This window comes from Malurus melanocephalus, unplaced genomic scaffold (genome assembly GCF_030028575.1).
Source record: "Malurus melanocephalus ecotype Western Australia unplaced genomic scaffold, MMel_1.1 scaffold_221, whole genome shotgun sequence".
In the NCBI taxonomy this organism is placed as follows: Eukaryota; Metazoa; Chordata; class Aves; order Passeriformes; family Maluridae; genus Malurus; species Malurus melanocephalus.
In genome coordinates this window covers 356,283-381,349 of record NW_026623453.1, presented here as the reverse complement: position 1 = coordinate 381,349, position 25,067 = coordinate 356,283, and the positions used below count along the sequence as shown (strand labels likewise).

Below are 25,067 nucleotides of genomic sequence, written 5' to 3'. Positions count from 1 at the left end.
AGCATCACAACTAGCATCACAACTAGCATCACAACTAGCATCAACTGCTTGCTAAGTGCAGCAGAGCTAAGACAGAATCCATTAACCTTGTATTCACAGTGGGACTATCCGTTATTTATAAAATAAAACTAGCTTTAGAAGTTTAAATAGAAGCAAGTTGGAAGATCACATGATGTTTTTCATTTATTTCACTGTTTTCTTGTAACATTCTCATAATTGCTTACTGAGTACATATTTCATTGAAATAATTTATTGATTTCAGAGACAGTRTTGGGCAGAGTACAATATCCTTGGGGAAACAGAGTATCTCCCATTACAAAAGCTCACTGCTGTTTCCATGACATGCCATCGCTTCTGTAGATGACAGTAAAACAAGTTTTACCTGGAAGTAGTTTTATCTGTGCATTCAGGTACCAGAAAGCTTTGTTTCTGTCACAAAACCAAACACATCTGTCATGAAAGTACAGTCTTGGCATGATGTTAAATGATCTAAATGTATCTTAGCTATATCAACAAGCATTGTTATTTTCTTTGTCAAATGATAGAGCTGGGGATATGGAAAGCTGTCTAGTATTGCAAAAAAATTTTATCTGAATAGTTTAATTCTGAGGTATATTTTTTCCTTTCTATTTCTTTCCTTAATATTCCAGTGCAAATTGAAGGCATGAGAATAATACTGACAGCAGGGGGCACTAAAATAAGTGCTGTGGAAGGAGGTGAGGTTTGCCCCAAGTTTTCACGYTGGTAACATGCTGTACTTGCCAGAGCAAACACGCAGCAGCCTTCTGGGAGCTCTGCCTTTACATGTGTGCATTCCACTCAAGTTGTCAAACTTGGGTTTGTTTCCTTCCATTTGGCATCTGGATATAGCTTTTCTTGTTTTCTTTTTATTATTATTTGTGATGCTCTCAAAAGTTCCTTCTAGCACCTCTCCTGTTGTCATTTCAGAAGTTTTGCTCATCACAGGTATTTTTTCCTGACATATTGTGAAAGGTTATTCTGGGTGAAGCAGAGGCAAGATGCTGAGTGTTTGGGGCTTTTAATTTTTAATTTCTCAAAAGAGACAGTTTTCCAGCTCTCTGGAGTGGCTGGTCACTCCAAGGTGTATGAAGAAGTGGAGGTTTAGGCCAGGTACCAGGGAAAGGTTCCTTTACCCCAGAGGGTGCTGGCACTGCCCAGGCTCCCCAGGGAATGGTCCCAGCCCCGAGGTTACCAGAGCTCCAGGAGCATTGGGACAGCGCTGCCAGGGATGCACAGGGGGGATTATTGGGGGGTCTGGACAGGGCCAGGAGCTGGACTTGATCCTTGTGGGTCCCTTCCTCATCCCCTTCTGTGATTCTGTGAAGAATATCACAAGAGAAAGTTGCTTCTTGCTAGAGTTGGACAGATTCAGTTGTTCATGGCTAAGCCTTCTATTAGGTGAAATAAAAGTTGCTTTGCTAGTTTTTAATCCTTTGATCACAAAGCATAAKAAGCAGTTTTCTATAATCAAAAGATTTGACAGTTCAAGTATAATCCAYGTCTATTTGGCTTTTATTTATGCACACACTATGAATGTGCAGTATACATATTGCATTGAAACTGTATCAGCAAATTTATGTTAATATTGTACAGTGTTATYTGTAGGAAATGCACTATTTGCTTTTTTGCAGGGATGAGCAAGTGTTTAATATAAAGGAACTTTCTGTGATTACTGAGCAGCTGTCATTTATTTCAGGAAAATATGGGAAGATTTCTAGTAAATCAACAAAATATTTAAGTGAGCTTGAGAAAGGTATCCACAAAAGATGATCAAAGTTTGCTGTGACTGTTTTCCAAACTCTTCTTCGTAATTCCCAGTATTTTATCAAATTTTATGATATTAATGCCAACCTAGAAAAAAAATTCATTTGTCCAGGTGGGGGCAATGTTGCATTTAAAAAGCAGGAACTGACCCTCTTTTCGATCAGATAAGTCCTTCCTTTTCCACCCCAAGTCCTTCAGTGTCTGCTGTTAAAACCATCTATCCTACGGTACAAAATATTGTATTTATTACTTCTTGAAAGCGCTGCTTGTAAGATCTCAGGATGTTAATGTGTCARATGTAAATGCTCAACTATTTTATGTGGGTGAGACTAGTATTTTCATTTGGCTTTGTGCACTTTTATGYATTTTGAAGTTCAGTGCTGTAATAATATGCAAAAATTATGGTTAGCTTTAACTTTYCAGTCTGCAGTTTTGAAACAGCTTGTTGGTAGTAATGGTTTGTTTCTAATAATAATACAAAGTACATTGCTGCTACTTACTGGCTGATTGCAAAATCAACTGGCTATCCATTTCTGAAATAATTCTTTTGGCTTGATTCCTCTGGTTTGATTAATATTTACTGTTTCCATCAACTGTAGGTATTTTTCATTTTGTTSTACCTATGTACTATATTAATTTTATGCTAATTCAGAAAAATTTAATTTGATTAAAAATAGAGAAATTATTTGCTAGAATTAACAATAATTTTACTGTAATTGAATGTGTTCTGTTAGTACTCGTTCATTCAGGCTGGGTGGTTGCTTATTGTCAGAAAAGTGCAAGCCTTTTGACCAAAGCCCAGATCACTAAGTATTAGTGTGTTTTCTGTAACAAATTTTAGCTTTCCTTTAAGTGCTGTATTATGTTCTGCCTCTTAATTTTTGCTGTCTATAATGCATGTGAAATACCTTTTTCATTGTCAGCTSTGAGTTTTATCTGTCATAGTTTTAGCTTAGCATTCCCAGCACATTCTGGAAAAAACTGACTGCTGTTGGATTGATTTGACTGCAGTGTTCATCTCTTCAAAGAAAACAAGCAGGATAAAGCCTAGTCTCTTTTTTTTAAAGTTGTTAATTTAATACACATTATGTATAAATGCTGTTTACTGTAATCTACTTTTTATGGTGGTCTTTAATGCAGATRCACATGAAGTATGMTAGAAGTGCTCTTGATGTATGTTTTTTGTGTTGGATGAAATTCAGGAGCAAARTCTTTATCATTGGTGTGGAGAACTCATTTGTATAGGTCAAAATACAATTTTAATGAGAGTTTGACTGGCTTTTAAACTCCTGTATGGCTCAGAGGGAAGGTACACTTAGTCCCCAACATAACTTCTGTGTGTTCCCCTGAACCAGATGTAATTCTCAGTCCTTGTCTYCAGGTCAGTATTGGGTCTGTCCAGAGAGTCTCTTGTTACCCSCAGTGGAGGCAGAGTGTGGCAGAGCCTCAGCAGGAGTGCTGCTGGTGTGGTGCTGCTGCACATCTGAGCCTGTCCAGCTCTTCAAAGCAGGARTATTTCTAATTGCACTTGCACATTGCAGTGCTGTACTTCCACTTTACGTGCTGCTATGGAGAGTGGGYATTTCTTTCAAATAGGAAAGAAATACTTACTGGCAAAATAACATGCTCAGCTGGGGAGTGGGCAGCCTCCTTCTTGGAAGTACTAGTTGCTACCTGTGCTTGAACATTTGGACATGTCCTTGGAAAGGCTAGCAACTGTCTTCTGGGATTTTTCATTCAGTTGTCAGCTTCTGTAGAGTGTTCTGAAACTCCTGTCTGGTGTGTTCCATTTGAGAAGTGATAATTTGGAGGTTGCTTGAACTATCACAAAAAAAAATGTAAGGTGTCCAAAAAACTAAGCGAACCTGTGCCATTGGACACTGGCCCAAATTTCATAATGGAAAGACATTGGAAGTGTCAATCTTTGACCTTTATGGACACGTGTATGAGYATGCACATACACACATGAGAAAATGTGACAGTATTTACAGTAAAATCACTAAACAAGGTGACACTTCGCCTGTTGCTGTGATCTCTGAGGGTTCTTTGTGAAGGCTGGGCAACASAGGTCAGAGTATCCAGCAACAACTGCTGAAAGCTAGTTCTGAATGTCAGCATGCAAGATTTGTGGCTTGTATTAGAAGTGTCAAACTTTTACAATTCACTTTCAGTAGGTACCTTCACTTCTCAGTAGACGTCGAGAAATGGACTGGTTTAGTTAACTGCAGAAGTTTAGTAACTTGCAAATGTAACTGTATTRTTGCTACATTGTGCGGGTAGGACACATTCTGGTGAGCTTTGCTGTCCTTCTGYYGATTGGGAAGTACCTGGCTGCCAATGCAGGTGCCCTGCATGCACCCTTCTCCTTCCTGCACCCTTCCTCCTTCCTTCTTTGAGCAAGTCACCTGCAGCCATGAGTGCCCCAGATGCTTCCTTTCCAAAGGGGAGGCTCCTGATGCMTGGAAACTAGCCAAAACTTGGGCTTTGCTGCTGTCTCTGCTGACCTTTCACCAAGTTGTCCCTGCTGAAGAGAGTACTGGTGTTTACTAAATATATATGTTAAAATGTACAACAATTAGAATAGTAAAGACACAAAAAGGAAATCATCCATTCAGCAAAAAGGCAAGTCAGACAGGTAACCCTTTTTTTTCAGAACTTCCTCTGAGCCTTCTCCTGGTCTCTGGCACAATCAGCATGGATCTGGCTGAGGTATTGAGCTGCCTTCTGCATCCTGTGGAGCCCCCATTGCTGCCACCCCCTTCCCCCAACCCCGCAGCAGTGGCATGGTGTTCCCACTTCTTGTTATTTGTGTGCAGCACCTCTGTATCAGAGACATCCCTCTGCTTTAGCTGAAACAGAGAATAGCACTTGGGGGCCAATTTATGTGTGAACAATCCAATCAGATTTTTAGGCTCTTTGCTCTGGGCAAACARCATTTTTAAGAAGGCATTAATGCAAACTGTGTGGGGATGGAAGAGAGCTTGTGTTTGAACATGGAAATTGGTATATTTACTGCAGAAACTTAGGGATCTTCTTACAGATTTCTTCAAGAGATAAATGCTGTAAGCAAGGGACTTCGTCTTAACCTCTGCATGAAAACAGCAATTTTACTTGTCTTTGTGGGTATTTACTGAACCAGGTCTTATGTGCAGCTCATTTGGTAGGTTCAGTGAGATTTAGATTTCATATCCTGTGAGAGGAATGAACCTGAAGGTCTGCTTGGCACAAATCATTGCGAGTGAGGACTGTCCCACACACCGTTGTTGATTTTCTCTCAGCAGCAGGGCTGGARCAGCAGAGCAGGGGCACAGCACTCACCACCACACACTGTAAGCCCTGTRAGCCAGTGTGCTGTGTCTGTGACAGTGAGGGGAAACTCTGAGCTGTGCAGGCACCAACACCTGGTGAAGCTTTTATGTTTGGTTGCTTTCTTTTCTCTTTTTTTTTTAATCCAGGCAGCTCAAACTTTGGGGTATTCTTGCTGCAACCGCTGAAGTCACTTTAGTTGGAATTGTAGAGATATAGACAGGCAAGCCTCTCTCCTTCAAAATCCAGTGTAGACAGAGTTATTTCTTTTTGTCACCCTCTTTCTATCTGAACAAAGCTGAGTGGCAGATGTTGTCATCTTCTGTGAGAAAAGTTTGAGACAAGCCTCTCATTATTTTTGAGATAATTTGAGAAAGCCYGAAGTGAGACTGTGCTACAAGAGGAGCTATGATAGAAAAGTTGTTGAGAAAAGGTAGACTAGAWGAAAAGACACAGTTGAAGAGAAACAGCAAATGTGGGGCCACATGATTACCTTACTCACAGCTGGATGAAGAGTGGTCATGTAGCTGTTTGCTGTCCCTGTAATCTCGTTACCTGTGTGGCTATGGCCTCTTCTTTTGAACAGGAGGCTTAAACAAAAACTTGATTTCTTGTGAATACCCAGAATCAAATTTCCTACACTGAAAGTGTTCTCCAGCACGTTTTTAAGGTTCTTCTTGACTCCAGGGGTGCTGATGACAAAAAGCTGGCTTTAAACCAGTGAGCCAAGCCTGGCTTCAAGATGGAGCCAGTACAGGCACCTTGTSTGCCATGTCAGATGGAAGCTGTTCACAGCAAGGCTTCTCTTCAAAAGCCCCTTCCTGAGCTTGGTAGGACTGTCCCAATTCTCTCTTGGGGTTTGTGGTGTTATCTTACCCAGTKTTTCTTTTTTAATCGATAACTCTTGGCTTGTCAAGATGCAAATGTATGAAAAAGTATGTGTCACTTAACTCCCTGTTTTCTTCCTTGTGRTATCATTTACAGTAGTTCATTCTTGTGGTCTGCTATTAAACCACCCTATTTCCAAATCACTTGGCCTGTTTCCAAAATGTATCTCATAGAAATGCTGATACCTGGTTCCCTTAAGCTTGAAATTGCCTTAGAAGTGTTTAATCAAACAAATGGTTGGATTTTTTTAGTGTGCGAATACTTAAGGATTTAATTGCTGCATGAAGTGTAAAGCACAGAGGTCGCCCTGTGCATAAATCTCCAGCTGGGGGTGACTTGCTTCTATTGCAGTACAAGGAGGAATAAGTGTATGTACCTTTATTCCTGCTGTCCTAGGGCTGGCTGCCTCCAGCTCATCTGTGTGGCTGCTCTTAGGTGTGTTGGTTAAYAATGGTTCAAACCCCTAAAACCTCAGTGAATGTTGCTGAGTAAAGTGCCTCATACCTGTTTAACCTGAGCTGTGAGGAGGGCATGGAAAGACAGGGCAGTATCAGTTTTCTAATTSCTAGTCTTGCAAACCCAGCCAGGGAAAGGGAAGATTTAGTCCTTAGAGCAGACTCTGAGGAGGATGTGGRTTGCAGGTGAGTGGTGCTCAGTCAACACTGTGTCGGGGTGCATTGCACAAGGACATRCACCTGGGTTTCACCCCAGTCATCGCTCTACCACATTAACAACTGCAGAAGAGTAATTATTTTATAACTATCGTGAGGAGATCCAGTTCTGAGTGTACARATCAAGCAGATCTGTAGAGCAGAAAGGTGACAGCTTTATGTGTTAGCTCGTGGGAGTAGCTGTAGGCTTCCCGAAAAATGCCTGCGAGAGCTTGTCTTTGGGTTGGGTTGGTGGTTGGATCGTAACAATTCACAGACATGGCTCAGATATCCCAAATAAAGTATTGCTTCCCATTGTGATATTGGCCATAATTTGCTTCATTGCCTGAGAGTTTCAAATTATTTGACAATTAAAGTGTCAGCAAGMCTATAAAAGTAAAACACATGCATAAAGGAAGATGATACTTTCTTTTTAAAACATGGTATGGAGTGACTTTATGAGAAGAGGACCATGACTATAGTCCACAATGTTCAAATCTGAAGTGTCATGCAAAGCGTTTCATGATGCTTCACAGTCAGAGGTTAGGAAAGCTAAAATCAGTATTAAAATACACATTGTTTCTCTTGGCTTGATAGCAAAAAATGTAGCTATAAATCTGCATTTTGTGGTGCCAATATTCTATGAAAATAACACAGCCATGTCTTACTCATCCGTTCTGTTTCAGAGGGACAGGAGRGGAAAGGAGCTTTTTTGCATCATGTTGTGTTTCAGTTCCAGTATTGACTTACAAGCCTGTATTCACTTTACAATTGTCAGGACTGGAAATATTTCCACCAAACATCCCTCCTGGGTTCATGCCTGGGGAGCAGAGCCCCAGGTGGGTTGTAGATGGAAGAACCACTGCAGGGACCTGCTGGGAAGGGCTGAGGGGCAGCGGGAAGGAGGGACACATCCAGCCAAGCCTTCCTGCAAGGCTGTGGCATGTCACACACATTTCTCCTTCTTTTTCACTATGATACTGGTTTATGTACAATATGATTTTAACTTGCGGATTTAGATTTTTCCCTGTGAAAGGAATTAAATACTCTTAGTCATTTTTGAAGGTGACTGAAGCAGGCAGAAGGCAACTTGTTCTCTGGCACTGTTGGCTAATGTTGGATTACTGGTGCATAAGCACAGTATTCTGCCAGTAGAGCAACTGATGGGTTATGTGATTTTTCTTATACTTTGCATTGTTCAGTTTTAGTTAGTAATATTTACAGTCTTTTGCAATGTTTTGTAGGAAGGATTATGTATACACRCAGAACTGAAGCCTCCATTAGGAGAGCTATGCCCATACTTCTAAGAAGTTTGGACTATTTTTGCTATGCAWCTTTTACCTATGGTATAGCTTCCTAGTCATTCTAGAAAATAAATTGAAACAGTAGCATGGAATTTTTAGGGGTGCTCAGGTTATACATCATGCACTTTTCACCTTGAAATGAAAGGTTTTGTTGCTTTTGCTCACAACAAAATAATGCAAAGCAAGATTAGCTTCTTTCTCCTCAGCTTCAGCCTAAATCAATGAGAAGTTTGACATATAACCAAGTGTCTCACTTTGGTCAGCAACATTTCTTCTCTATTTACCATCCCTTTCAAATGTCTCAGAAACCTGAGCTTTCAAATACCTCAGAAACCTCAACACATCATCTCATTGAAATAATCAGTGCACAATATGTGTTCTTGCTGGRAAAAAAGTGGCAAAAGGGGTGTTTTAGAAAAAAATTTCATAATTCCACAGAAAACTGAATTCACAGTTAASTTTTGTTGCACAAAATGTAATGTATATGCAGTGTACATAATGACAACATATACAATCTGCTAGATGCATAGCACTTAGTTTATCTAAAAGGGAAATGTAATAGTGTCTGGGGAATGTTTATTGCGTATGTTGATCTGTTTGAAACCACTCTTAAGAGGTAAGCCATAGATCAAGATGCCTATAAGACCTGTTGTCATTTATGCATTTAATTTGTTTATCTTGCTACTACATTTGATAACAGTCCAAATAAGATTCAGTAGTTGTTTCTGTGCGTGACCCTTTTAAGATTACACTATCAGACAGGTAATTCTGTATATGCAGTTGAGAACAAAATAGAATGCATTAGTATCTTTTTCACTAGCAATTTACCATCCAATTTCAGGATAAAATAAATTCATTTTTTCTAAGGAACCTTCTTTTAGAATTTTGTCTCTGGTTAGTYAACAGGAGAAGATAGTAGCTGTCATTTGTTTTATTTTATATAAATGTGCCTCACCACTTATTTTGCCTGGCAAGCAAATATAAAAAGCTGGGAACTTCTTGGGCTCCCATTATTTTCTCTGTATCACTACAATATTTAAGCTATTTCTGTGTCTTAGGCATAATTGTAGCTAATGGATATGTTCCCAACTGAGGTTGAATGGGAGATAATTTCTGATAACAGCCTAAATATMTCCCAGATGTCCCATCTGGTTTGATACTTTCTCATTGAAGCATACAGGTTGGGTGGTGTGTTGTGATCTGTGGTGGAACTTGAAAGATCATCTTCCCTCATGTCTTCTCTTGTCTGGAAGCCAAGAGACCTGAACAAATGGTGTTTCCTAACATGTGAGCTTTGTTTTGGTGTGATTTTTTTTTTCCATTACTCACTTCTCCAATAACTCAAAAACTATTTAGCAGCCACTGAGTGATGAATGGGTTTGAGAAAATACTGATAATTATAAGTTTAAAGTCATAGCTAAAATTCTGCTTCAGAAGTAACTAAGTAAGTTCAGAATAACTACTTTGTAGGTAAAATATATAATAAAATATACAAAGCATAGCAACTTCCAGTGGACACGAATAGGGAGTTCACAAGTTGCTGGTCACAGCTTTACTGTCACCATGCTGAATGGACATTGACACTTGTAAATGCAACAAGAGTTAGGCTGTTAAACTGCTGCGGATCCCATAAAGCATCTTAAAATTTGATTTGTGATTTTGAAAGAGTCAGTCTGGGATGGGTTCAAAGATTTAGAGCTGATCTGTTTCTTGTTGGCACATTACARCATGTAGCAGCTTCTTCCATGATTCTCAGTTTCTACTACTACTTTTCTTTATCTGTAGATTGYTYTATGTATATCTTTAGYTATTTTTAGAAGCAAGTCTAACCATAAAATCAAAACTTAGGCAGTGTTGGTGGGGCCTGGTTTGGCCAGGCTGTTTTACAGTTTCTATGTTGGTGTCCAGTCATGTTTTTTTCACCCTGTGGATCTGACATTTGCTGCATGTTTGGTATCCTTTTTGAACTAGCAACTTTCTGGATTAACACTCCATATTTCATATTTAAGTGAAAGTAGGTAGTGTTTGTATGAGCCCCATGTGTCCACAGGTAACTCTGCAGTTCTCCCTGTAACACTCTCCAGAGGAGTTTGCTGCTCAGCGTTTCGTGCAGCTGCAGCCACTGGGGCTGTTCCGGACCTTCCAGTCCTGCAAGTCAAACCTTGCCCAGTGTGGGGAGGCTGGGAGGCACTTCAGGCAGGGCTTGCACTCAGTGCAGAGATCTGTTCATGGAGGAAATTGTAGGGTGGATTTTAAAAGCTCTTGGAGTAAATCTTCATGAGTATGTGTCTGTGCAATGCAGCAGCAAGAGTCCCAGACCTCCTGAAATACTTTTATCATGATTGCCTTTGTTTACTCACTGTCCATTGCTTTCAGAATCAGTTTTATTGGAAATTGTGATCAGTTACAGTTGAGTGCAGTAGCACTTTTTGCAGTAGCTTATATTTATCCTTACCTAGTCACTTATGCTGGCTGGGGACAGGGCTACACTGCASAGTTTTCCTAATTACTGCTGTAAATAGGACTTAGTGGCAGAGAGGTGTCCCGGTGGCATGCCTTGCCTTCTGCTTGTGCTGTCTAACTGCAGTGAAAAAGGAGCAAGAGGACGAAAACTCTAAAGTTTTCAAACACAGTGAAGGAAAATCGTATTTCTTATGGTTATTAGCCTCTCATATTTGGGGTTRGAAGAAGATTTAGATTCAGAAATTTCAGCTCCAGCTCATTACCAGAGAAGTCAGGAGGTCACACAAATACTGTGTCAAGGTCAAAGTCTTACATGTAAAATGTGCCTTCTTGTAATATGATGAACCAAGGCTGTTATTTGCTCAAGGGTTGTCTGGTCCAAATGGTTATTTGGTTGTTTGCTGATTTCTGAGCCTGCTGAAAGCAGTACAATGCCTTCTCAAGAAGGCTTGAGAAACATAGTACTGCAAATGTCTAACATGGTCCTCCCAAGGGTGTAGAGTCCCACTTGCTATTTTTGTAGATCGATTTCTGGCAGCTGAGCAATCAGTTCTGAGTCACTGATTCATGTAAAGAGTTAATACCCTTCTCAAGGGGTAGGCCAATTCTTTTCATCCCCATAAAAGAAAACAGTAATTTCTTTCTTCTGCCTCTGATGCAGAAAGCTGTACTGTGTACTTTTATGGTTGGATCTTTCCATAATCCTTGTTACATGAACATTTCTTTGTTAAGTGGAATTCTGTCTTGAATTTTTGGATGCTGTATCTGTTGCTGCCACTTCTCAGGAAAGAAAAAAAGGATATGTTTTTTTCTGCTGAGAAGAGTCCTAGAAACTGGAACTGAAGAGCTTGATGTGGATTCTTCATGTACTTCTTTTCTTCCTTCCTATATTCTCTGAGCATTTCCATCCTGGACCAGCACAGCCCATAGGAATGTCCATTTAAGCCATATGGAATGCAGATAGCCTTCTCCAGGAGATTCCAAGGGACCATTGTCCCATTTTTCTTAGAACAGTGTTCAAGCAGTAATTATATGGCAARCTACCAAAATGCGCACGATTCTATGTGCAGAGCAGGACAACAGTCCACTGTATTCTACCGTTTCTTTGGAACTAAATTTTCATTTCTTTCTCCTGTTTTCCCTTTTCAGCCTGTTTGATATGGGAGGAGAGTATTACTGCTATGGCTCTGACATCACCTGCACCTTCCCTGCCAATGGGAAGTTCACTGCTGACCAGAGGGCTGTCTATGAGGCGGTGCTGAAGGCGTCACGGGCAGTGATGAAAGCAGTAAAACCAGGTAAAAGRTCATTGCTTGTCAGCAGGAATTGAGAGGTTTGGTGGCAGCATTCAGGCTGTCAAGTCAATTATGTTTGCATTTTAAAAAACACTGGAAAGAAACAAGATGATAAAAGTGATTTCCATGGTTAAGCAGCTCCTAATATGTAGAGGTAGGACACACARTATTTTCCATAAAATGTRGAAAAGAGGAYATAACATTGAAAAAACTATTAACATGATCAATAAGACACTTTATTCTTTTTCTTTTAGTATCTTTCATCTAAAGGTGACAGTTGTTACTCAGATGTGTTTTTACACTGACAGCCATCTTTTCAGGAAGCTTATGCCAAGTGCTGAAGTCAGAGTTCGTGTGAACACGTATTGTGTTTCAGTTTATTTCAAGCATTTTCTTTATTTTTTGTGTAAGCGCAATAGCAACCTCCTGTTGAAAACTGGGATGGAGTGTACACCTTTGGGAAGTATAATTATCCTTAAAAAGCTTTCAAAAGCACTGGCTATTGGGAACTTTACTGTATGCCTTTAAACTGGAAGCAAACGGATTCATCATATATACATTTTCATTTGAAATAACTGCCTGGCTTAATGAAAGCCTTATTTAATTCTGCTTTCAGGCCGGCAAATGAATGTTTTAGCACTAGCTGCTGCTGTGATTTTGACTATGTCACTGGTGAATGTACTTGAGCATTCCTCCTATTACTAATGGAACATCTTCTGGAAGAATGTTCTCAGTGCACAAAGCCCACTTACCCTTTAAATTTGCCATATTAGTCTTCAGTAATCAGGMCTTGAATGCACGTGCTTTCTGGATTGCCAGTCAGAACAGATGCAGTTTTCCTTTTATACAGGCTGGCAGCAGCACCATTTATCTGAGCAGCTTGGAAGGGAGAAATAACACTCGACACTTATCTGCAGAATGCGACTAGATATTTTGCTATTTTAATAACAATATGCATTCTTCATCATCTGCTGTTCTTTCCCTGAAGACTYCCCTGAATTCCTTTTCACAGTTTATGGTGCATTTCAGTGTCACCTTCAATTTCATGTAACATTTTTGGCAGTATTTTGCACTAATAAGTTGCAGACTGTCTTCAGAATTTGAGAGCTAATGTGATCTGCTCAGGATGCTGTAGAGAATGTTTCATTTGCTGAACACTTTATTTACAGTGTCAGAAAAAAGGGACATACTAAATTGAATATTTCTGAGAAGTAGTTGCAGGGATCTTTTACTAGCTTTGGGATCTTGAGATTCACAGACAGACAAATCATTCTTAAGTTCTGGCAGGAAAAGGGACTGAATTTTCTGTTCTTACTTCTGTCTCACCTGTTTGGAAGAATGGTGCAAATGCATTTACGCCCTAGTGTAAATGAGACTAGTAATCATGAGTTTTGTATCTACAGGAAATGCAACCCAGGCTCTTGAATTACAGATTCTGTTATAACGTGCAAAATTTTCACCATCTAAAAGTCTGCTTTTTAGGTCCTTTTTAAGATCTCCTGGAAGACCAGCATTCTGAAAACRAAGAAATGAAAGTGCTGACCTTCAYAGCATGGYTGGTGTCACATRTTTGTCAGGCTGCTGGGAAACCCCAGAGCTTGTCCAGGAGCTGATGCAAATTGATGCATTGTCACTGCTGACCCAAAGGAGGCATTTCAGGGGCAGAGGCTGCAGCCTCCTTCACCTCCTTAAACAAACCTAATTTGTGAGCTCCTTGACTAAAACACRAGTATCTGCTCCTGGGGGAGCCAGGTACTATCACAGAGGGGAGTAAGGAATGGTGATGTGAATTCAGCTCACAACTGTCTCTTCTTGTAAGACTTTGGTCTCCAAAAGAAGGGGCAGAGGAGCTTGCAGGATTAGAGGCATTTAAAATCCAGATCCATCGTGTTTTAGTGAGATTTTCTGGATTACATTAATTTTGCTGTAATTTTTGTTAGTCTTTGTTTCCCAGAGCTCCTAAGATCAAAGCCAGCCAAGTGAGTGGTCAGGTGGCAGGAGCCATTCCTGCCAGAGCAGAGAGCAGGCACAGCATCGTGAGCAGCTGTAGGAAAGGTTTTTCCCTTCAGCTTCAGAACTGGGACCTTAATTGTGCCTTGTGGCAAAGGGTCCCAGGAGACACCTGTTAGTTGTCATCAGGATGTTGATGATTCTCGGATCCTTTCTGACTGCCTGAGAGGGAGCAAGTACTGCAGGGAGAATCACTGATCAAATACTGGCTTACTTGGCTGTGTTTGTGGAAGGACACAGCTTGCTAGCAAACWTAAATGTTCTATACAGGTGTGTGTAATTCAGAGATTTGCATTTCTTGTTTCAGTTTGGCTCTCACATGAACCTAATTAACTTTTGAGTGAAGGTGCTTTCTGAGAGATAATAGACTTCCTAATACATTTTGTTTATATTTCTATGTACAAACAGTTGTCATAATTTTAAAAATACTCCAAAACATTGTATTTCATTGTGGAAAAGCATTTATCTGACTACATTCTATGCATGGTCCAAATTTACAAACAGCTCTAATGATTTATATGTCAGCTTACCTTATGACTGCAGGAACAGAATTCCTTCTACTAGGCAAATAATATATTCTGAAAGTTAAGAAACACTCTCTGTAGAATTATAGCCCAAGTTCACAACTTCTGCCACAGACAAAATCTGTTTAAAATAGAAAGGGAGGAAGATTTACTCAGTCTTGTATAAGCAGCAGTTTTGAAACTACTTAACATGGAGCACTGATGAAGACAGTGATGCTTGTCCCTGTAGGGAAAGTCAAAAAAGTGCACTTGTGTGGCAGTGGCTAATTGTCTTCTCTACGTAATCAGGCCTATGATCCAAGATGTCAGAGAGGAATGTTGCATTTCTGCTTAGAGGATATTCTTAACTGTGTCAAGTCCATCTGCATTAAATGTCCTCTTCCATGGAACTAAAATACAGGGGCAAATGTGCAGAATATTGACACTTYTATTTCCTTCAGTGGCTGAGGCATTGTCTGCTTCTTGCTCAGGACRTATCTCTTTACATAGATATGCTAGATGGAAAGAATTGTTAAAAATGAGTAAATTTGTAAAGCAAAGTATCTCACAGTATTCCAAAACTAGCGTGTCTCAATTTGTCTCACTTATGCATTCTTTTTTATTCTCGTTAGATTTGCCAAAGGTTAAGGCATATTAAATGCAGAMCTGGAGCACGTCTCCCAGTTTACTTTCATCTGAAATGAATTCAATTCATACACTTCAAAATTCCATTGTGTAAACAAAAACACAGTAAGTGTGGACAACCAARAGATTTCACCTCCAAGGATGATTGGAATTAAATGTTCCTGTAGATACATTCATTGTTTCTCCCTYTACTGTCTTCACACAATGTATATCACAATAAGAGCTGAGGTAATGAGCARCTATTCAGTAATTTAGCTTAACCTTTTGTTCTCTGCATGGCCTGGAGCTATTTATTGCCTACTGTTCAAAACCTGCTCCAAATCCAAAATTATCAATGTGCTCACCAGTTTTCCCCAGAGCATTAACATCGTAACAGTACACAGGGACTGGACAGGCAATAAGTTTGCTTGCACTGCATCTTAGTGATGTGCAAGTGTGCAGCAGTCCACCCTCTGCAGGCAGGGGCCAACAGGCTAGAGAAGTTAAAAGTAAAAGCTGTTGACTCATTTGGCATTCCAAGGCTGGAATTCATCAGACTCAAGATCTTTTTTAAGGGAGTTGAACATTGTTCTTGCTCAAACCTTGGCTGTTTCGACTTCTGTTGCAACTATTGAGTGCCTAGCCTTTCTGCAAATTAAACTCCAGATTGTCAAGCCAAACTCTAGTAAAATGAAAGAAAATGATTAATGGAAAAATGTAAAATAAATAAAAACAAAAAGACTGTGTTTGAAGCAAGTTGCTTAGCATCCTGCTGGGAATCTGAGTCTGGTGCAAGAATGGCTGCTAATTCCCAGAGGCAACATTTAGGTGCATTTGCCATGCTTGCCTGCTTGTGAAGTCTCTTGGTTTTATTCCTGCTTGTTTTCAGCTTTTGCAACAGATGGAAGAGGAGTTTTATTAGGAGTTATATAAGGAACAGATATATTCAGTGACTTAGCAGGAGCTGTGCTTGCCTTGGAGGTTAGAATGTTCTGGAAACAAAATAACCTAGAAGTAAATGAACTTGGGGCTTTCTGTGGATTTGCATCCTGTGGTTGGTGGGAAGCTTTGGTTGATCTGGTGGAAGCTCTTCCACTGGTACATCTGAGGGTCTCTTCCATGTGAGTTCTCCTGTCTGTAGTAATGCAGGACTGGATGTTGAAGTTTTGCTTGCATCAGGTCTTCTGTCCTTTAGCCAGCTGCCTRCATTGCAAAATGTAGCCCTGGATCTGTTCCTCTGGTGAGTGTCGCTGAAATTTTCTTAAAACTTTTAAAGATTTTACTGTAGGGCTGGAATAGGCAGCATCATCAAAAAGACCTTGATACTCCTGAAATCCTGTGTAAAGAAGTAGCTGTTCATGTAACTGGAGGACTGARCCATAACTCGTCAGCACTAAGAGTCCAAGCAAAGCTCAGACAGACACTGTCAGTTAATATTGCTCAACTCTGGAGTCCTTGATGCTGTAACCATAAAATTACTGGTTTTAGTGTAGCTCTCCCCCACCCCTGTACTTGTCCAGGCTTAAAAAAACAAACTATGGTGGAAAAAAGTATTGTGTAGCACACCCTCGATATAAGGCTGCAGAGTACAGTGGTTAAGGGCAGGGTGCAAGRTGTCAGCTCTGATGTCTGTAGCACCTCCAGTGGACCCCTCTCATGGCATCTGTGGAAAGCCTGATCTACAGTAGTAGTTTGACTCTTTTGTGAGCAAATTGGACATGTCTGTTGATCGTGGAAAGATCTGCAGGACTAGAAAGGGCATATGTGCATGGTTCCCTGATCTGTCTCATTCCATTCTTTATCCTAGTGGCATAAGTTAGATCCAGCATCAATGGATTAGCTCATAACTATATGAGTCTATTTGAAAAAAAAAGTGTAAAATAATTTGTTTTGCTCTAAGTTGCTATCACGTGATACAACTTTCAAGTTAATCCTACTCTGAGCCAGGTTTGGTACCCTCCTGATATCCCTCCTAACGTGAATCACTCCATGCTGTGTTGTGAATCATGCACATGGAAATGCTGGTGAGAGAGGCAGAGGAGATGCTGCTGAGGATCAGTGCCCATGTGCTCCATCGTGGCTCTGCCCAGGGCCCACAGGGAGAGCAATGCTGCAGTGTCTGTGTCAAGTGCAATCATTCTGAGCCCAGCTTTGGGCACCACTCTGTTCTTGGACCAGTGTGGTACTGTCAGTGATACCTACGAGTCCAGTAGAGTTGGGGAAGCCTCTGTGGAGTAGCYTCTCTTTTATTCTTCAGCAAATGACTGTGTATTCATACCATATACAGCSTCTCAAATGATTTCTGCTATTTATTGTTTGTGTTATTACCTTAAGCATTTAGAGAACATTAATAAYTAGAGGTCTATGAATTTAATTCCTAGTTGATGAGGACAGTATGGTTGTTACATATAGAAAACATCTACATACATTTTCTTTTTATAGAAACATTGAMGTTTCTGAAATATATTCTTTTACTACTGTGTTGAGAAGAACTCAAAAGGAAGTATGCCTATCTCTCAGCTTTACAATTAGAACTATTTTAGATTAATGCACTAGAGCATACACAGARCCTTTAAGATTAATGAGCTAAATATTGGAGCAATCACATACTTTCCATCTTCATCCTTTTGCAATTGCATACTGGGACCTCCAGTCTTCTCTCTGTCTTCTCTGTAGACTAATGGAAAATCACAGGATAAGGGGAAGGAAGGGAGCTGGTTGTGCTTGGTATGCCTAGTACTGYTGCAATATTTATGTTTTAAAAAAATTACAGGAAAAGCTTTTTTCAGTCTTTTAAGTTATATACTTTAATATTTGGGGTGCAGGGAAGGAGGAATTTAAACACTTCACTCTGTAAGGTTTCTTGACCTAAATTCCAGTTTCAAAAAAGATCGTGTCTTGCAAACTGCTCCCAAGGAACAGCTGAGTAATGCCGGATTGTCAGTCACTCAAGTCCCTATCTCTACATTTTTATGATTTGGAAAGCTTGTATATACAAAGTCCCCATTGAATCAAAATTGCATTCAGATATTAGCTCTACAGCTGGGGTTATTTGCTGATTGATGTTTGTTTGTTTCAATAAAATGAAAAATAAAAGTTAGTTCCAAATATGTACAGAAGKTTTTGTCACGTCAGTTTATGTGCAGTGTGAATTCCTCCTTGGGATACTGACATTACCACCRGGCTTCCCTATAGAATTTGTATCTCTGCATTTTTTTCAAGTTGGAGCTCATCTTATATGCATATCCCCAAGTTCTACATTTTACTATCCAAGTCAGTGAGTATTGTCTTGCCTCTGGCTTTCAGGCTTTTACTTTTCCAATAAATGCTGTTAAGGAATGTCTTGAAGAAAATCTCCGTCCCAGGGCTAGCATCTCTGATAAGACATGATGGAGATTTCTCCATGTTAGGGCTGGAAGATTCCTTGTGTATAGTTTTCCCAGAAATCCAGTTTCACTTAAAAAACATGGGTTTCTTTAAGCTCTTAAATCCTATCTTCCAGGATCAAGGATCAGGCTTTGCAGATTTCGTTGATGCCAGAATTGCTATGTAATCTTTGGGCAAGAAAGTGAAGTCAAATACACTTCAGGTACTGTCAAAAACATTTCAGTAAAGAAGCAGACCCACATGACAAGCAAATAAAAGATCTTTTTATTAATCATGTAGATGTGAGTTGATCCCCAGATCCTACCAGAAATGGGGACCCTTTTGCTGTAGATGCCAAATAAACACAAAGAAGTAAATAGTTGCCAGAAGTCTCAGGTGTTTTGAGATAGAGAGGCCAAGGGGAGCAGGCTGGAACAGCCAGCAGTGTCTGCTTGGATTCAAAAAGTTCTCTGTAGCTGATGTCTTTGTTCCAGGTGCCTCACTGGGTCAAGTCTTGCATTTTGACAATAGGTGTTTGAAGGTGTTTCTCCAACGTTAGGAGCAGCCCTTCCATGCTGTCATTTCTTTCTTATGTTCAGACAATKTCAGAATGAACAGTTTGAGACACAGAATGGTTCAGAGGAGGGCATTAGGCCCTTCTGTAGGTCTAACTGTGAGGACTTCCTTTGAAGACCATGAGAACCAGTCCTTGGGAGYTCTCTGGGATGGAATGTCACAGGTCCACCGTGTGCCACCTGCCATAGGCAGCCTGGAAACCAGGCTCTGTGTGTTAGCTTGGGTGGCTGCTGTGTTCTGCCTGGAGTTTGAATGTCAGCCACTCCTGGTTTCCMCTTGGAACAAGAGGATGTGTGTTTGTAGGTGCAGGATGCAGAACAGAGTTAATCTCATATGGTCCTTTTCCTCTGGGCAGCTGTAACTGCACAGGAATTGAGCTGCTGTGTGTAAGGGCCACTTTTTGTGTGTTTCTCCTGTTTTCTTCAGGTTCTCTTCATTGCTGTAACTTCCTAACTRCTTTGCAATGAAGGGTTGTCTTAGCTAGTTTTCCCATGTACAGCCTTCCAAGAAATGTCGTGAATTAGAAGGACAAAACAAAGAAGCCACTTTATTTTCTAGTGGTTTGTCTTCTCCCTGTTTGCCTGCTGCGAAGGGATTGAAGCTGGTGGGGGTAGAGGATTAAGCCCAGGGACTTTAGAGGGTGAATGGTCAGAATGTAAACTGTGGATGGTGTGTTCTCCTCCTTTGCTACYTAAATATTGAGGCACAGTTCTTTCAGTGAGACTGTCAAGAGGAGGTAGATTTAGTGAACCACTACCAATTTCTTAAATAATCTATTTAAACAAGAAAAAGGCTGTGATTTGAATTCAAAGAAGCAGTACGATTCCCTGTTCTATTTTCTAGTTAAATGCCTCTAACAAAGAAAGAATAGTGGAGAATTCAGCTCAGGTAGTCTGGTACTGAGACCAAAGATTAAAACAGCTCAATTAAAGTGCTGCTTAATTGAAAACTAATAGCTAGGGTATATATTTGGCATAGCAGATCATTCTACCAGCAGGTGTTTCTGTTATTGAGCAAAGTYGTGCTTAGCAGCATATGCAAATTCAAAATTTGCAGCCTCACAAATTGAGACTGCTTCAGTCCACAACAGTTCTATAACTGATTTACAATTCAGATTAATTTTGGAGTTTTAATACTGCTTTAGAGTAATTATCACTGGGTCCAACTAGGATTGAAATTTATTATACCTGAAGAAAATAGCTACAACTGTTACTAATATTCATCCTCCCAAATTCCTATTTATATGCAGTGGGTGTTTTTGCATGGAAGTTATTTCGAGTTTTATTTTGTGTAGTCCAGAGCTGTGCTTTGTGGAACACCGTGTGGCCATGCTTCTCTGTTATGCTGTATAAAAACAGTAGCTGATTTTGGTGTATTTTTAGAAAGAAACTGGACTGTAAAAGGGAATCTTTTACAATAGCACAAGGAAGGGTATAAAGAGCACAGTCTGTTTTACAGTTTGTATAATTTAAAGATGCCCATATGAATTATTCCCACTTAGATTGTCATATTTTAGTCAAARCACTGCTGATCATTATTAATCTGCTGTAATAGCTGCAAAACAATACTTCTCAGAAATAAAATATTAATGACAGAAGTTGAAGATTTTTTTGTCAGTTCCTCTGAAGAGCAAATGCTTTTAGGGCATGTTGTAACCAGTACTTGAGATTCACAAATCTTGCTGAATGACTGCAGGATTACTTTTTCCTCTTGCAGTTCAGAATGTGTTACTGTGTTGAAAGGCAGCTTGGAAAGTATATCTTGCCAATGTATGTTTTTAAAAGCTATTTGTAGTCTGCTCTCTCTCTTCTCTATTGAATGGAGTTGGCTGTACTTTTTTGCTGGCGTTCATGTTCATCAGTAAGTTGAATACTGACTCTGAGGGATGGACCCAGCAAAGGTAGCASAGCTCTGGTACAGTAATTCTGGTTTTGTTGGTATAAATGGTTAAGGCATTGCTACTACCTAGGAAATGAAAGCAAAAGGTACTAAAGGATGCACGGACAATGCTGGCAATCAAGTTGAAATTTGTGATYCTTTCAAGATATTAAATAACAGTGATGTCATTGATTACTGGAACTCTCATTGTTGGTCACCTAACCTTGTCCAGCACAGCAGTAACATACAGCAGGAGATGAAAGAAAAGGCAGTAATTTGTGCCAGCTTTCAGTAGATCCTGCAGACCCTCTGTGAAAGCAGCAATCTGTTGAAATGCAAGATCGCTGACTGCAAACCTGGGAGCTGCTCTTCCCACTGTGACGGATAGGCACAAGCTGCCCCATGGACAGGGACCATTGCAGCCTTCAGAGGCCTAAAATAACACTGGGTTACTCCCAAGGCACTTTAAAACTTCAAAACTGTTGGGACTTTCTGCCSTGAAGGCTCTCTCATCTCAGTATACCTGAGCAGCATCTGCARGGGCTGCTATGGTTCAGGGGCAAACCTGCGGCTTTCCAGCTCTGTTTAACGTGTGGATTTTTTTCACTGCTTTCAGGGATTCTTCAAAGTGATTGGTTTTAGTTTAAGGCTATTTATTTTTAATCCTTTTTTCCTAATTGCAACATGCTGTGTGTTGTAACATGGTACAATTCCGGTTTTAATAGTGACTTTGAGGGAATAAGCTATCTGTACCTTGTCTGATTTTTATTACCTGCACTGGTTTTCTTCCAGCTCACTGTTCAGGARTTGTGCTTGTTATACATTGTCATTTGAGTTGAAGTACAAAGTTTGCAGATCCTTCAGTCTTGACTGCATCAGCTGAAGCTGTCAGAATGCAAACCTGATAGACATAAATTTTGCTGTTTGCCCCAAGTCTTATCTAAAYRGRGTCTTTTCTGAGCCTCAAAGATTGMTAAGTTTCCCCACCACAATCACACCCTCTGAGCACTTCCTTCATTCTGTCAATCTTTTTYCTCTTCAATATGCACCTATKTGGTATGAGCATGCAGTAAAATCCATAGTGTCTGCCAGCACTGCTCAATCCCAGTGCTGCATCCAGACTGGGAAAAATCCCTCCTCTTGCTCCACATCTGCATCTATTTGTATTGCTATTGTTTTTCTTAATGTTTCTACATGGCAGAATCGTTATCTTCATGTTGCTTCTGATGTGTGCATCCTCTTGTGCAGGGTTCATAGTTGGGAGGATGCACTTTCTGCTGAAAACTTCAATCAGACTGATGCGAAAGAATGTCACAGTACAGCTGAATAGTACAGTGCTGTTCAGCCTTTTGAAGAAGTCCAAATTTCAGAGATTATGAGGAGTAATCTCTTTCCCTCCAGTAACTCCCACTCCTGTAAGATGGTGCATCTTGCTGGGGACTAAAGGGATGGCTGTTGAAAGAGTCCATCCTGGTTTGGAGCTGTGGCTCTGGGCCTCAAGGCACAGGGCAGGGTCAGGTCCAGTCATGCCTGCGGTCAGAACTGTGGGTATTTGCAAGTGTGACACAACAGCAAATTCTGTCTAGTTCCCCTGTGGACTGGAAAGGTTAACAGGCTCTTCTCATCATATGGCAACCAGTTACAGCCATGCCCCAGCTGTAAAACAGTCTAAAATTGCATCCCTGAATTRGGCATCCATGCAGCCATCTAATGCTTAGCCCATGAGCCATGTGGTCATCTGCACAGTAAATGAAGCTTTGAACAGCTTCACTCTTGCCCAAACATTACAGTGTTACAGTACAGCATTTGGCGATTTTCCCCATGGCAGARTTGCTTTACTTGGTGCTGCAAGACACCGAGTTCAAAAACAGAGCAACTACTAAGTATTTTGTGTAGTGGGCCAAAAAGAAAGCATGAAAATCACAAAGACAACAACTGTTTCTCTAGCACCCAAGTGAAGAAGGAAAAKATAATTGGTCTGAGTATTTAAGTGATGTTTTGGTTTGTTTTTTAAACTGGGTCTGATTGGAATTTTTAAAGACCTATTGTTTTATGTCTGATATGGTCACTGCCAGTTGGCAGACTGTAATGTGTTCCAGTGGGTTGCTGGCTGGATTGGGGTTCTGTCTGGATCTCAGTGGCACTCCTAGGGGACATTGGGCCCTTTGCCTTTGTCTGTGGACACTCAGAAATTAAATGTAACTTAACCTTAGCACARTTTGGGGAGAAATTACTGCAACCTTGCCATACTCGTTTTTTTCAGTAAGATTCTGACATCTGYGCTAGTAAAAACCCCCACCCTGCAGCAACAAAAAAAAAACCCCTGTTAAATCATTTGTGGTTTAATCATTGTCACATTACAACCACAAAGTATCCTGCATAGTGACCAAAAAAATCCTGTTAGGCCTTGTCAGAGTACTGTCTGACCAAAGTAGCTAAATACAGGGCAGTAATTCTAAACTATTTTTTTTCGCTGTTCCTACTTTATGTTCTCCAATGGCTTCTAATAAAACATAAGATAATAGTCACTGGAATTAAAATACCAGTGATGTGTAATTGCAACTCATCTTTTTAATTCTACTGTTTAAAAAGTTATGGTAGCTTCATCAAAAGATAGCAATGCTTTTGACTTCTAGTTTCACTAGAAGCATTTCTTTCTTTCTGGGGGRACAAAGTGGGCACAAGTTTTTTTTCCATTTGTAGTGTGATCAGAGAAGTCACAGATTACTGCAGAGATACTTGTGTAATGGTCCAGTGTCCTTAAACCTGGTGTTTTATCTGAATATTTGTGGGTTTTGGCAAACAGATAATTAGAGAGGAAATATTTTCAATGAAGTAAAATAATATTCATTTTATCTTTTTTCTTTCTTTCACAGTAATATCTAAGAGTGTCAGACAACATTTAGCTTTATGGGAATACACTTTAAAAAAAACTTTTTGGCAAACAATGCATTAAGTTTGCCATTTTTAAGTGGTAATTAACACACCTGCAAACCTTGGCTATTGTGTTTGCATGGTGTCTGAAAACTAATAACCTCTCTATTTTTTTGTTGTTTAATTAATCCATGAYCTGTTTTATTTCATTATCAGACATCTCCAGTGTCTGGTTGCTGTTTCACTCATTCACTCTGTATCTCAGGTGCTTTGGTTGSTGTAAAAGGTGGGTTTTGACCTGACCCTCTCCTAAGCATGTCAGGTAACAAATCACAGCCTAATGAGCCTTGGGAACTGAGCTTTCCTGGGGAGCCAGTCGCTGGTTCAGTGACCTGTGTTTCCCAGTRTCTCATTTGGCAGAGAATTAAGAAGGGAGCAGACACCTCATCAGCAGATTTCCTGAGTACAAGCTCATTTTGATACAAGCTGTCAAAGTCCAAGGACCCTTGAGTCTGGCTTTTTAAACCTCATCTGTCAATGGACTATAATTGGTTTATAAATTGGCTTAAAGATAATAACAAAACTAACCTTTCTACGCTAAAAGTAAGTCTGCAACTATCATAAAAGTTTTTACCCAAAAAGCATGCCTGCAACTATTAAAAACTTTGCCAAAGCTTAAAAATAGTAGTCTTGMGTAATACATGAGTAAAACATCCTGGTGAGTGATTGGTGGTGGGAGGTTTGTGCCAGCCCATGTTGCAGAACACTGAAGTAACTCACACACCTGATGGTAGAGGCACTTGTGTGAAAGTTGTTGTGGGGTTTAGTTGGTTTTTAACTGCTTTTCTCCCTACAATAATGCTAATATGCTATTTGACTTCTGCTGTCAGCTTGCAGCAGGGCACACAGCTCTCTGCYAGACCCCGAATAATCCAAAAGCTGCACTGCCTGAACATTAAGTAGCCTCCATGAATTAAGGATTCTTTGTACAAAATGTTATTCATTCAGTATTGTTTAGCCAGTGTTCTCTTTCTTCACATCTGCAAGACTGCAATCTGTTGGGCAGATTGTTCCCTGGCTGCCCACACAGACTCTTCTTTATTGTTGTTTTCTTTAACATGCTAAAGCTATCCACACATAGATGTGGCATAGACATCTGAGCAGAATATAGAYATCTCTGGGCTTTAACAGAGTGCCTTATGAGAGGCACTCACATATTGTTACTGCAGGTCCTTGTGCCATGTCCACATTGCTGAGCTGCACATCATGTGAGAATACCAAAAAATTGCATTCATGGCTTTTTAATCAAGTTATCAACTTGAGGAAGCTATCAACTCTGATATTTAATTTTTCCTCCTTTTTCTGCTTTTTGCAATTATTGGAAGTTCARTATCTGCAAAGGAAAATTAGATTAGCAAATTAAAGACTTCTGCTCTTTAACTGTACTTACTAGTTAACTCAGTGACACTTGAGTGCAGGCATGCCAGTCAGTCCCAGAAACRACTGGGCTTGCACAGTCCACTGTATTATGAAGATTCAAATTGA

At 40.1% G+C, this 25,067-nt stretch overlaps 1 protein-coding gene across 1 annotated transcript in view; it reads left to right on the top strand.

Moving 5' to 3' along the window:
- The window catches only part of PEPD (peptidase D), a 150,905-nt gene that overhangs the window by 103,353 nt on the left and 22,485 nt on the right, over window positions 1–25,067 (top strand). Inside the window, exon 12 of the mRNA XM_057374271.1 lies at window positions 11,546–11,694. Within this exon, the coding sequence (XP_057230254.1) occupies window positions 11,546–11,694 (149 nt within the window). The remainder of the gene's footprint in view (window positions 1–11,545; window positions 11,695–25,067) is intronic.